Here is a 12,945-nt window from a genome sequence, read left to right on the forward strand (position 1 = left end):
TGGCTGACTGTCCAAACTGAGAGTATTAATCATAGCAAATTGGTGAATGATATTTGGGCGGAAGGTCAGAGAGCTTTGTGTTCAACCTTTTTATTAGTAACTTTGATGAAGGGGTTGAGTAGATGATTATCTGCTCTGTGGATGATATACAGGTCATCCTTGATTTACAACCATAACTGGGACCAGAATTTCCATCGTAACTTGCTGTACTCATAAATCAAACCAGAACTGTTTTTATTCCATTTTTATGGCAGTCGTTAAGTGAATGCAGCTTCCCAAATGGGCGTTTTGTGTGTGTGCTAGAAATAGACAAAAAAGGTTGCAAACGTATTCATGTGACCAGAAGATACTGCAATTGGTCATAAATATGAGATGACTGCCATACACCTGAATTGCAATCATGTTCTTATATGTGTGTGAGAGAGACAATCGTGTTAGTACAGGTGGTGAGTTCCTTTTTTCGAGGTTGCTGTAACTCTGAACTTAAACAATCATAAGTCAAGGACTACCTGTAAAACAAGAAGGATGGATTAACTTAAGCTTAAAAGAGATAAAGGAGATTGAAAAAAATCTAGGCAGATCAGACTCTTGGCAAGATTAGTTTAGTTTATTTAGTTTAGTTTAGTTTATTGTCACTGCACCTCCTACGATGAAGTCAAACACCATCTTCAGTGCACATCATGACCATGAAAATAAACACAAACACACATCCTTCACACTCAACACATTGAATTGAAAAACCCTGACACCGCACCAACACTGCACTATGGGATAGAAGCTGTTTTTCAGCCTATTTGTCCTTGTTTTTATTATTCTGTGCCAGATGATAATAGTTCAAAAAAAGATGCCCAGGATGAGATGGATCTTTGAGTATGTTTTGAACTTCCTTAAGGCAGTGGGAGCTATAAAGCTCTTCCAAAGACGGGAGAGGGCAACTCATGATCCTCTGGGCAATGACATTAACCCTCTGGAGTGCTTTCCTATCTGCCCCTGTGCAATTGGCAAACCATACAGAGGTACAGTGAGTTAAGATACTCTCTATGGTGCAGCAGTAGAAGATCACCAGCAGTTTTTTCATTCAGTTATTGTTTCCTAAGAAGTCTCAGGTAGTATAATCTCTGCTGGGCCCTTTTGACCAGTGCTGCAATGTGAACACCCCAGGTCAGGTCCTCTTTTATGCTAACACCCAGAAACTGAAAATGTGAGAAAAGTGTCTCACATGTATGACCAATTGCAACGTCCTGCAGTTATACGATCATGTTTGCAACCTGAACTCTGGGGCCTGAAAGGTAGGGTGATGTTTAACAAGAAGGAATGTAAGTTCTGTATTTGGGTAAGAAAAATAAAAGGAACAAGTACAGAAGGGGAAACGTGGTTTGGCAGGAATATTAGCAAAAACGATCTGGGTGTTCCTAGTACACCACTGGTTGAAATCGTGGAGAATGGGTTACAGGGTCCAGTTCTCTCTGCTGGGCAACCTGACGAGCAACTGGAAGAAAATCACCCCAAAACTTGGCCGTTTTTTAAAAAAAAATCAAGAAACTGTAAAATTATAAAAGTCAAATCCATCAGCTTAGGGTTTCCAGAAAAAGAAAGTTATGAGATTTAGCAAATAAATTGTCTGGAATCAAATATTATTGAGCAACTTGAGGGCTAGAATAAGTCAATTATAGTCCAAATGATCGTATTCCCTTCACTCCTAGGTAATTCAACAATAAAGTCCATTGCAATCTCTTCCCAAGGTTGGGTTGGTTCAAGCAACTTGTTGCAGGAGGCCAGGGTTTTTTTCCAGTTCTGTGTTTCATTGTGGCACAAATTGAGCAGCTTTTTACATAGTCCTTGACATCAGGTTTCATTTTTGGCCAACAGAACTGTCTTCTCAGTAAATGTAGGGTTTTTAGGAATCCGAAGTGGCCTCCCAGTCAGAAGTCATGGCTACGCTTTAGTACCAGTAGTCTTAGGGTTGTGGGTACATAAAGCTTAGTCCCTTTCCAAGCTAGTCCATCATTCATTGTCAATGAATTGTCAATCAATTTCATGCTCGGAAAAAGACTTTTATAGACACCAGAGTTAATACAGGTAGTCCTCAACTTACAACAGTTCGTTAGCGACCATTCAAAGTTGCAATGACACTGAAAAAAATGACTTATGACTGTTTTTCACAAGTACAACCTTTACTGCATCCCCATAAATCATATGATCAAAATTCAGATGCTTTGCAACTGGTTCATATTTATGGATCATTGCTGACTCCCAAGGTCACATGATCCCCTTTTGAGACCTTCTGACCAGCAAAGTAAATGGGGAAGCCAGATTCACTTAATAACTGCAGTGATTCACTTAACAACTGATGCAAGAAAGGACGTAAAATGGGGCAAAACTTGCTTAACAAATGCCTCACTTAACAACAGAAATTTTGGGCTCAATTGTTGTACTAAGTCGAGGACTATCTATACATTGGAAAAATCAATTAAAAACATTTAAAAAGTTTTGAAACTGAATTTTTTTTTGAAAAAAAAGGTCAATGCAAACATTCATTTGAAAGCAGCCAGTGGAAATTCTGAACCACCAATCCATAATTATAAAACAGAACCACAGCTGTCTGAATATTAAAAGCTACTTAGAGGAAAAAAGCTTTGGAATGCATGAAAGAAACGGTAAGAAAAAAAGATTACCTTCTTTGATATCTATTCAAAAGAAACATTTTTTAAAAGTTTTGTATAGTGCAAATAGGGCAGTCCGCTCAATTATGACATAAATGATCAAAGGGATGAGTCAGCTCATGAACGGCCTCACTAAAATAACAGCAAAGAGAACTGGGTTATAAATTAAAAGCAAGCCACCGAACTAAAAATCAGAAGCCAACCTAGAAAATTAAATTGGAAAATGAAATAAACCAATTTGAAAAAATATTCGCAATGTATAAAATGTAGAGCAACCAAAAATGGGAAAAATGAGAAAATAAATGCAAATGCAAAAAAGCCAGACAATCCTGACAGCAAAATAATTGCAGAAGTCATGGAAGAATTAAAATAAAGAATACCGGCCACTTCTAACAAAATGGAACAATATGAAAGTAGAGCTAAACAATTCCAAAAACAATAGGTACATTCAAACAAAGGAACGCTTGTTTTTCCAGAAAGCTTAATTGAAAACATACAATCAAGTGGGCTCCGAAAAATAAGGAAGAAATATTGGAATTTTGAAAAAAAAAAAGGGGGTAACCTTCCAAAAAGCAAAATTATATTCCCACATGGATCTATATAGAAAGATTATCTATCTATCTATCTATCTATCTATCTATCTATCTATCTATCTATCTATCTATCTCTCTATCTCTCTCTCTGAGGAAAAGTAAACATAATAGCAATAGGAGAAATGGTAGAAGAACAAAATTAGGACCGTAGGAAAAAAAATAAACTTCATGGATTTTAGCTTGAATATCTATTCATTTGATCCTCCTGTTTACAAATCTTTTTGATTAACTGTTGCAAAGTTGAAGAGATGGTTGGCTCAAAACAGGCTACCATTTTGATCATGAAAAAGAAAACAAAACGCACAACGAAAGCAGCAAAGAGCTTTTGGGTTGAATGGCTGTGGTCTGGTTTTCTTTTGTTCTGACGTTTTGCCAGCAGCTGGGGCTGGCATCTTCAGAGGCAGAGTCAATTGTTTTGGGGTGTATCTCTTAACAGATGACAGACAACTGAAATGGGATGGAACAGGCTTTGGGATTTAAACCGGATAAGATTTATTTCTTATTTATTTATTTTTGCCAACTGCTTACAAGATAGTTATGAATACATAGATACATATAAGAAAAATAAAAAAAAATAAAAGAAACAATAGGACAGGGATGGTAGGCACGTTAGTGAGCTTATGCACGCCCCCTACAGGCCTCTTAGGAAAGGGGTGAGGTCAATAATAGACAGTCTAAGTTTTTGGGGAATTCTGGGAATCAAAGTCTACACATTTTAAATGCGCCAAGTTTGAAAAATACAAGACTATAGGAAAAAGGGAATTTCAAACGTCTGCGTCCAATAATTGATTGATAAAACAGAATTATTATTATTAATTACCCAATCAAGGACAAATGTTTCACATTAGCTCTGTATGAATAATAGGAAACTATGTGCAAAAGCATGGGAAAAATGGAATTTAAACTGATCAAATGTGCAACGCTAGCAATTACAAAAAGAAAAAGTTGAATAGTGGATTCAAACTATGGATTGGTACAAAGCCTTGACAATGGAGGGAAGTTATAAGTTATAAGTTAAGACAGCAGGGACACTGCAACAGTTGTCGATGCAAAAACTGGTTGTAAGTCACTTTTTTCATGGCTGTTGTAATTTTGGTCCCTTAATGAATGGTTATAAGCAGTGGTGGGATTCAAATAATTTAACAACCAGTTCTCTGCCCTAATGATTTCTTCCAACAACCAGGTCACCAAACTGCTCAGAAAGTTAACAATCTGTTCTCCTGAACTGGATGAATCCCACCACTGGTTATAAGTCGAGGACTACCTATATATAAAGGTAAACAAACAGAGGATGCTAATAAGGGTCTCCCCAGAAAACATTTTGAATGTGACAGAATCAAAGGTGACAAACAAAACCGCAAAGCTACAAAAGTGACCCCCCCTCCACAAAATTGAAATTATTGACCTCTGCATGGTCTACGATTGAAAGCTATTGAAGGCAAGGTGAACAGTATCTAAATTCGGCAATGATTTAAAGTTGGAGCCATCAGGAAGGAAACAGGAGGCTTAACATTTGCTGTACAAAAAGTACTAGCAACAAATCACAAAGAAACATTTTAAAAGTAAAAAGTGAAACCAGAGCACATGTAGACCACACAAATAAAAAACTGAGAGTGTTCATTACCTAAATCTGCATTATAAGACATGCCTGTGTGGTTAAAATGACACGCCAAAACTCATACATGACCCAGTATATGTCATAACCTGGTTTATAGATGTATGTTCATAATGTTGACAAAATGCTTCAGACTGGCTGTGGAAAAATATTATGGTATTTCTGAATTCAGACAGATCTACGCCTAGAACTCAGTTTGCCCAACATTACAGCACAGGTAGTCCTTGTCCTACAACCCAAAATTTATGTTCCTAAGTGAGGCATTTGTTAAGTGCTGGCTCATGTTTAGCTGGTTGTCCCCAAACTGCAAGATCTCTCTCACAGTTACTGCTTACTGTTGCAAAAGGGGATCACCATGATCCTGAGACATGGCAATCATCATAAGTATGAACCAGTTGCCAAGCGTATGAATTACGACCACATGATTATAGGGATGCTGCAATGGTTGTAAGTATGAAAAACGCTTTCATAAGTCGCTTTGCCGTTGTAACTTGGAATGGTCACTAAATGAACGGTTGTAAGTCGAGGAGTACCTGTACTTGAGGAAAGCACAAGCTTGTCTTATAGATGTAGCACTACACAGTGATATCTGAGTATCTAAGACTTGGCTAGTCTAAAGAAAAGAAGAATTAGGGATGACATGATGATATTACAATAAGCCACAAAGAAGAGGGGGTCAAATTATTCTCCGAGACACCAGAAGACAGGACAAGAAACTATGTTTGGAAACTTCTTAACGGTGAGGACAATTAACAAGTGGAACAGCTTGGCTTCAGAAATCGTGGGCTCTCCATCGCTGGAAGATTTTAAGAAGCGACTAGATAGTCATTATCTGAAATACTAGCTTGATATTCGTGCTTCGCAAAAAAAACTATGCGGTCGGGCTTAGCTTTTGGGGAGGAAAATAATTCTGCCTCTGCCTACCAACATGTGTGTGAGAGTTGAGGGCTGTTTGGAAACTGAAACGTGAAAACTGAAACAGTATTTGCTGTATGAGCAAGGAGACAGCAAGGAGCCTGGGCATGGCTTAGTTCAATTGTTCTGTACTTAAGAGTTGCTTGGTGCTGTGAAACTAAAATTGAAACTCCTCCCCTCTGCTTGTGTTTTGCATTTGGAAGAGATTTCTTTTCAGGTGGGGAGGGGGAGTAGAACTCCTTAGCATCAGAGCGTATTAATAATAATAATAATACAGGAAATACTAACGCTCTGATGGTCATTTTGAAAAATCCTTTCTTAGTGAGCACCTAGAAGCCAAGAGGAACATACTGCCAAATTTCAAATTTGTAGGCTTTATGGTTCTGGATATTTTGTGATGGTGCGTGAGTGGTATTTCTCACACACACACACATATACACAAACACACACACATACGTGTATGTATGTATGTATCTGCACCAAAGGGAGCTGGAACATTTTCTTCCTTTACCCCTCTTTTTCTACACTTTTCCCTTCCCTTTTCCTTCTTTCCTACTATTTTCTTCTGTATTTTTTTTACATCTCACGGTATTAATATTTAAATAAATTATAAAAATTTCCCCTTCCCGCTATGTTATCAGTTGTTCCTTTTTCCCTCCCTTCATTCCTTCTAGGTGTTTTCTTCCCGTTTTAAAGGAGGAAGAATAGGATGGAGTAATGAGCCAGCCAGGTTGGTGCAATATGTGAAGGTGCTGAGCTAGAGACCGGGCGATGGTAAATTCTAGTTTCCCCCTGAGGCCTGCAAGATGACAGGGTGACTTTGGGCCAGTCATTCTCCCTCAGCCAAACCCACCTCACGGCCTTTTTGTTGTGAGAAAAATAGGAGGGGCGACCATTGCATACACCATTCTGGATTGTACAAATAAAGGCAGAATCGAAGCCTAACAAAAGTACGTAAATAAAGCCTGGCTGAGTAAACTATTAAGAAGGGGAGGGAAAAATCTTATCCAGCTTCTTTTTCTCCTTCAAAAACCTCAGCCAAGCCTGTTATCAAAGGTGGAAACGAAGAAAAACGGTTCACCAGGAAGGAGCTCAGAAAATGCTTTTTTTTGCGGAAACGTAACAAACAAAAGCACATTTGCCAACAGCTATTTTAAGCTTCGGATGGAAAGCAAGGTGTCATTTCCTCCAGATCTTAAGTCAATTAAAAACATTAACAACAAAAACATTTTGATTTTGGTTATTTAAACACCACGTCAAATCACCTGTAGAAAAGTCACTCAACTAAAAAGGACTTGTCTCCTGTTACTTAACCAGTGAATTTTGACCAAATATCTCTTGCAGGCTGAGGAGATAAGGAATGAGGGAGCTGAGCTTATACAGGTAGTCCTTGACTTAAAACCATTCGTTTAGTGACTCTTCGAAATTACAATGGCACTGAAAAAGGGGACTAATGGTTATTTTTCACACTTACGACCATTGCAGCATTCCCATGGTCATGTGATCAAAATTCGGGTGTTTGACCTGTATTTATGAGGATCCCAGGGTCATCTGATCACCTTTTATGACCTTTGGGCAAGCAAAGTCAATGGGGGAAGCCAGATTCACTTAACAACTGCAGTGATTCACTTAGCGACTGTGGTAAGAATGGGGCAAAATTCATTTTACAGCTGTCTTGCTTAGCGATGGAAATGTTGGGCTCAATTATAGTCATAAGTCGAGGACTACCTGTACTCCATTCTTCCTCTACTGCAGGCCTATATAACCTGAGGCCTGAGGGCTTCTTGTAATCTTTTACAACCTGAGGTACAACCTATAAGCCTTGGCCAAAATCACTACAGGTAGTCCTTGACTTAAGACTAAAATTGGGACCAACATTTACTTTATTAAGCAAGGTAGCTGTTAAGTTAGTCAGACGCCCAATTTTGCAACCTTTTTTTGCTATGGACATTAAGCGAATCACTGCCGTTATTCAATGAGTCTGGCTTTCCCCAATGAAACCACCTGGGAAAGTCGCAAATGGCGATCATGCAACCCAGGATGTATAAATACATGCTGGTTGCCAAGTGCCCAAATTCTGATCACATGGCTGTGGGAATCGAGGACCAGTCACAAGTCACTTTTATTTTTTCTTACTGCTGTTGTAACTCTGAATGGTTGTAAATAGAGGATTACCTGTACCTATTTTTCTCCTGATCTTTCTCATTTTGGGGAAGGTGCATCCCGGGATGCTCTCAAAGACCAACTGTTGGTTGGAAAAAGTCTTACAAGGACTTTACTGATGCTATTCAGAATCTCCTCTCTGTAGGAGGAGCAGCAGCAGAACTCTAGGGTGGAGTTAAAAGAGGGCTCAGCCCAGAATCCCTACATAGCCACAAAGGGACTCCCTTGAATTCCGTTGACCCTTATTTAAACCCAAGCAAGTGCTAACCTTCAGTTAAGAAGATTCCTGTGCACAGGCTATTTAGCAATAAATACATTGAATTGGACCTTCTCGTGTGTGGATCTGATGTTTCACACCTCTCGGTTTCTAAGTAAACCGCTTGCTTTAAGATTGGGGAAGGACCCATCTAAGGACTTGTGGACATAGCACTTAAGAAGAGGACTCAGCTCTCTTTGGAAAGCCTCAGTGGTGCAATGATTAAGAATGCTGTACTGAAGGCCACTCCTGCTGACTACCGGCTGCCTGCAATTTGGCAGTTCAAATCCCACCAGGCTCAAGGCTGACTCAGCCTTCCATCCTTCTGAGGTGGGTAAAATGATGGTTGGGGGCAAGAGGCTGACTCTATAAACCACTTAGACAGGGCCGTAAAGCGCTGTGAAGCGGTATATAAGTCTAAGTGCTACGGCTATTTTCCACGTACTCCTTTCTCGAGGACAACAGGGCCACCACTCATCCCTGCTGTGCGGGAATCGTGAGGCATCTGCCACAGGCACCTCACAACCTGGCGCCCTGAAGATGCCTTCACCATGACGCATATATCGAGTAGAAAAGAATTTCGAAGCGAGGAGAGCAACTTCACAGGCTCTGATTCACTGCCTATCCTGGTTCATCACTGGAAGCAATGTTTGCTTTGTAGCTAATAATACGATGGATCCTGCAGAACTTCAGACTGGCGTTGGCGTTTCCATCTCTGCTTCATTTCTGATGCGGACAATAAGAAGAACCGGTTTGGGGGAAGGGGGAATTAATGACAGAAATTCAGAAGGCAAAGTCTTTTCCCCTTACCTCCGGTCGTTCCTCCTCCTCCTGAATAGTTTTTTGGTGTGTGCAATTTCTGCTTCGTGTGGCAATGGGTGACAACCCTGGCATAAAACAGGGAAAAAAGAAAGGTGGTTATAAGTTCAATAAGAAGGACCAGAAAATACTCATGATTATGGCCAGGGGCCGAATGTTACTCTCCCTGGCCTTTCTGGCCTTCCTAACCTCTTGAAACGCTGGTTCAGACAAGCCGCTCATTTTAATTTTTCCTAAGAGTTGCTAGAGCAGAGGTCTTAAAACTTGACAGCTTTGAGACTTGTGGACTTCAACTCCCAGAATTCCTCCACCAGTCAGGTTAGCTCAGGAATTCTGGGAGTCGAAGTCCACAAGCCTTAAACTTGCCAAGTTTGAAGACCCTTGTGCTAGAGTGAAGTAAGCTTATGATGATTAAGGGTAGAATCGAATATTATTCATACAAACAAGCTTCAACATTGCAACATAGTGTGAAAAAAGTTATTGCTTCAAAGCTTTAAGACCATCACACATCATGCATCCATGACCATCGTAAAGTATTCTGGGAATTGAAGTCCATAGGAACCCAGATTGTGGATAGTTGAACTAGACTTGTCAAATTCTGACATTCGTTCAAAATTATTGTAATAGGAAAATGCTTTCTATCTGTGTACAGTATCACCAGGTGTCACCTTTCCCAGGTAGACCAGACAGGAAAGACAACCAAATGAGCTAATTCTACTTTATTGCAAGGCTAATTAACAGAATCTTGCATATCTGAAAGTAAAGACCACTTTTTACAGTCTGATAAATGCAGGAGTATCTGAACAGTCATTTTGAGAACAAAAAGTAGGGTCACAACTGGTTGTTGTTTTTCAACTGCCTTTTTATCAGCATAATAAAGTTCTGACTTGCCTTAGAGGCAATTTCATTGTTACTTGAGCTATTTTTGGAATGGAATGGAATGGAATGGAATGGAATAGAATAGAATAGAATAGAATAGAATAGAATAGAATAGAATAGAATAGAATAGAATAGAATAGAATAGAATAGAATAGGAGTACTTTATTGGCCAAGTGTGATTGGACACACAAGGAATTTGTCTTGGTGTAAATACTTTCAGTATACATAAAGAAAAGGTACCAGACTGAGCATAACTGAACCCCTATCAAATTCCACTAACTTATTTACTTAATATATTTTCTATGCTGCATTCCAGGGTAAAACATCTTAGCAAGAGGCACATAATTGGAATAAAAGAGAAAGTCAGGTGGATAAAAAGGCAAGGAAGCAACTTATGATAAATCAAAGCATTCAATATAAAACAAATGTGAAATTTGGACATTTAAAAGGAGAGTAGAAGGAAAAACATTCATGAGCATCATTCATACAACGGTGGCACCATGACTTAATCTTAAAAGCCTCTCAAATAGCATTTGAAGGGCCATTCCTGCAGTAGAAGTTTGCGTGCAATTAATACAAATGACAATTTGTAAGATGCTAAGATGCCTACAAGTCAGGAGCCCCTTAGAACAGCTTTCTATATTGGTTCACTCATAAGAAGAGATTGGACAACCGTTTGTCTGAAATGGTCGTAGGGCAGTGATGGCGAACCTTTTTGTTGTGATGTGCTGAAAGCGTGCGTGTGCCAGCACCCACAATGCAATGTGCCCCTCCCCCCCTGTGCATGCGCGTGCAACACCCCCAGCCCCCTTACCTGCACTGCGCATGCGCGCGCCTCCCAGCTGATTTTTGGCCCGTTTGAGGCCGTTTTGTCCTTCTGGAGGCTTGAGGGAAGCCTCTGCAGCCTCGGGAGACTGAAAATGGGCCTATTTCGGCACTTCTGGTATTCCCGGAAGGCTCGTTTTTCGGCCTCCCGAGGCTGCAGAGGCTTCCCTTGAGCCCCCAGGAGGGCAAAAACAGCTTCAAACGGGCCAAAAATCAGCTGGGAGGCATGCACATGCGCAGTGCAGGTAAGTTTGGCTGGGGCTCATGTGCTCGCACAAATGGCTCTGCGTGCCACCTGTGGCACACATGCCATAGGTTCGCCATCATGGGTATAGGGTTTCCTGATTAAGCAAAGGGTTGGACTAGAAGACCTCCAAGGTCCCTTCCAACTTATTCTGTTAAATAAAGATACCAACTCCAGAGTACTCTTCATGAAGAATAAACCACGGTTATCCAAACTGAAATGGTTTGAGCACCAGAGTCAACCTCTCCGGTTCTCATCCTACTTTTCCAGAACCTGCCTCCTGTCTCATAACTTTTCTTACATTCCACATTTCCACATTCCACGTTTCTCCCCATCTAATAAGAAAAGCACATTAAATTATCTTATCTCCTCTCCTTTTAGAACGGGTTGTCTCATCAGATCCATCAAACCACTGAATACGGATTTAGTTTACAACCCAATTCAACCCTTGAAGTCAGAAAAAGGGAAAGCTCAGGTCCACCTTCCTAGCCAGTATTCCTAGCCAATGATCAGGGATGGTAATTGGAGGAATTTCTTATGAATTCTCCACTCCTGCAGCAGACATTCCACAATGTTGGAATTCTTTTTGTCTGCCTGGCACCATCTGAACCCAGAGAAAAGATATGATGGTATGTTTGTCTTGGTTTACATGGCTGATTTGTCTGGTGCACGCGGACAAACTGGCCATCAATAGGCACGTAGAGATAAACAACATCTACATACCAATTTTAAAGAGACAATCAAAAAATCTAAAAGGAAACAAAAAAACCAAAATACCTCATCGCCATCAATCAACATCCAGATGAGCAGAAATTAAAGTCAAGATAACACTAGGCCAACAATCAAGCAAATAATACCCCAGTCAAGAAATTACTAACTGAGACAAACAAGCTAACCATAAAGACAGCCTAATCAAGGAAGACCAATCTCACCAACACTGGCAGGGCAAGACACTAGTATATAAAATGAGAACATTCCTTTACTAGCACTGATGATGTTACCTCATTTGGTAATGAAATGTCTGCAAGAAGATTTAGCGTTTCATTACTATTGTTCAAAACAGGGGGCCCGAACTGCCAGTTCCAGACCGGTACTGATCCGCAGCCTGTTGGGAACTACGGTAGGTTGTGTAAGCAGTGGGTGAGGAGCTCAGCTTCATCTGAGCATGTGCAGAATCTAAGCTGTATATATGGAACCATTACCCCTGCTGGTCCATGGAAGACAATTTTTCTTCCAAAGTCAGCCGCTGGAGCCAGAAAGGTTGGGGACTGCTGGCTTAAAGAACACCCCACTTCTTGGAAGAAGAGGGTCCCTAATAATTGCAGAGTGTTATTCATTTTCCTAGAACCACAAAACTCTCGTTTGCAAGCAGTAGAAGTATTTTATTCACGCTACCCAGAGCCTGGCATCTTTAAAGAGGCACTCATTCTGCAACTATCTGGCACAATTCATTTCCCTGTTTCTCTTATAATTTTCTTATGGACTACCTTTATCTATTAAAAATCCTTTTCTGAATAAGAAAACTGAATACGGATGTTTTAAATTCTGCACTTCTGACGATTCCTTATTTTGACGTTCTTTTTATCATCCACTGTATTCTGTTTTGGATATTCTGTTCTTTTCTTCTTTCACGCCACCTCCCCTCTTGTGCATTAAGAACAGTTCCCATTGTATGTTCGAGAAAAATGCACGTAGCCATGTGAATTTATTTTAAAATATTTCAGAACAGACGATACAGGGCAGTCCTTTGTTTTTCTCTGTGCCAGGGCCCTTTGAATTCCAATGAAGGAGAATATGTGTAGCTCAGGGTTGAAGTGAGGAGTCCTTGGTGTTCTTTCAGCTTGCTTGTTTTATTGCAGATGTTCCATTACCCAAACTAGGTAACATCATCAGTGCCTTTAAATTCTTCCTTTAAATAAAGTGAATTAAAAAAAAAAAAAAGATACAGAAGGAAACTTGCAGGGAGGAAGAGA

At 40.1% G+C, this 12,945-nt stretch overlaps 1 protein-coding gene across 2 annotated transcripts in view; it reads right to left on the reverse strand.

Annotated features, from left to right (window-relative positions):
- CTIF (cap binding complex dependent translation initiation factor) overlaps window positions 1–12,945 on the reverse strand; it is a 155,401-nt gene that overhangs the window by 56,055 nt on the left and 86,401 nt on the right. For both annotated transcript variants that reach the window (XM_026714850.2, XM_087927526.1), the window contains exon 7: window positions 9,016–9,092. In XM_026714850.2, the coding sequence (XP_026570635.1) occupies window positions 9,016–9,092 (77 nt within the window). The remainder of the gene's footprint in view (window positions 1–9,015; window positions 9,093–12,945) is intronic.

The sequence above is a fragment of the Pseudonaja textilis genome, chromosome 2 (assembly GCF_049901715.1).
Source record: "Pseudonaja textilis isolate UNSWEBS1 chromosome 2, rPseTex1.2, whole genome shotgun sequence".
In the NCBI taxonomy this organism is placed as follows: Eukaryota; Metazoa; Chordata; class Lepidosauria; order Squamata; family Elapidae; genus Pseudonaja; species Pseudonaja textilis.